The sequence below is a fragment of the Monoraphidium neglectum genome (assembly GCF_000611645.1).
Source record: "Monoraphidium neglectum strain SAG 48.87 unplaced genomic scaffold scaffold06300, whole genome shotgun sequence".
Classification (NCBI taxonomy): domain Eukaryota; kingdom Viridiplantae; phylum Chlorophyta; class Chlorophyceae; order Sphaeropleales; family Selenastraceae; genus Monoraphidium; species Monoraphidium neglectum.
In genome coordinates, this window is record NW_014007338.1 from 1,659 (window position 1) to 2,346 (window position 688).

At 67.2% G+C, this 688-nt stretch overlaps 1 protein-coding gene across 1 annotated transcript; it reads left to right on the forward strand.

Moving 5' to 3' along the window:
• Positions 1-474: 474 nt before the first annotated feature.
• On the forward strand, positions 475-651 carry MNEG_16375 (hypothetical protein; the record flags this gene model as incomplete). The annotated part of the gene is made up of 1 exon (XM_014035155.1): positions 475-651. A coding segment is annotated over one exon (177 nt), but the record flags the coding sequence as incomplete, so codon positions are not given.
• Positions 652-688: the final 37 nt, after the last annotated feature.

Genomic DNA, 688 nt, shown 5'->3' on the forward strand with positions numbered 1-688 from the left:
CCTGACGGGGAGCACCCCAGAAGCCGGGCGCCATGGCCAAGAAGGCTAAGAAGGGAAAGGGACGGTTGGACAAGTACTACCATCTCGCGAAGGAGCAGGGGTGAGTTGTGCTGCGGCGACGGTGGCGGCGGCGGGGTCGAGGGCTTTCATGCGAGCGATGCACTGCGGCTTGGCATGCGCAGCATGCCGTGTGGCTGTACGGCTTGCCCTGGGGTTCACTTGATACATGCATATGCTTGGGTCGGCCTGTGGTGCACGCAAGGGCAGCCATGTGGGCGGGGCGCCCGTCAGTGCATGATGCAACGGCCCCACTGGACCCATAGATTGGCTCGGCCCTGATTGAGCCCGGCTGCTGGCGCAGGTGCCAGCCCTGGTGGTCAAAGGAGTTGGCAGCGGCATCAGCAGCAGCAGCGGCGGCTGCAGCAGCAACAGCATTAAAAGCGCCGGGTGTCGCTTCAGCACCAGCCGCAACAGGATCGGTCTCAGCAGCAGCAGCAGCAGCAGCAGCAGCAGCAGCAGCAGCAGCAGCAGCAGCAGCAGCAGCAGCAGCAGCAGCGCTGGCCGCAGCCACGGCCGTGCTGCGGCGCGGCGCGTCGCTGCAGCGCTTCGCCGCCCGCAGCAGCCGGCCGCTGCTGCGGCCTGCAGCGCTAACTCGTCCCCCGACCCTGTGCTCCAAGGCCCCTTGCAC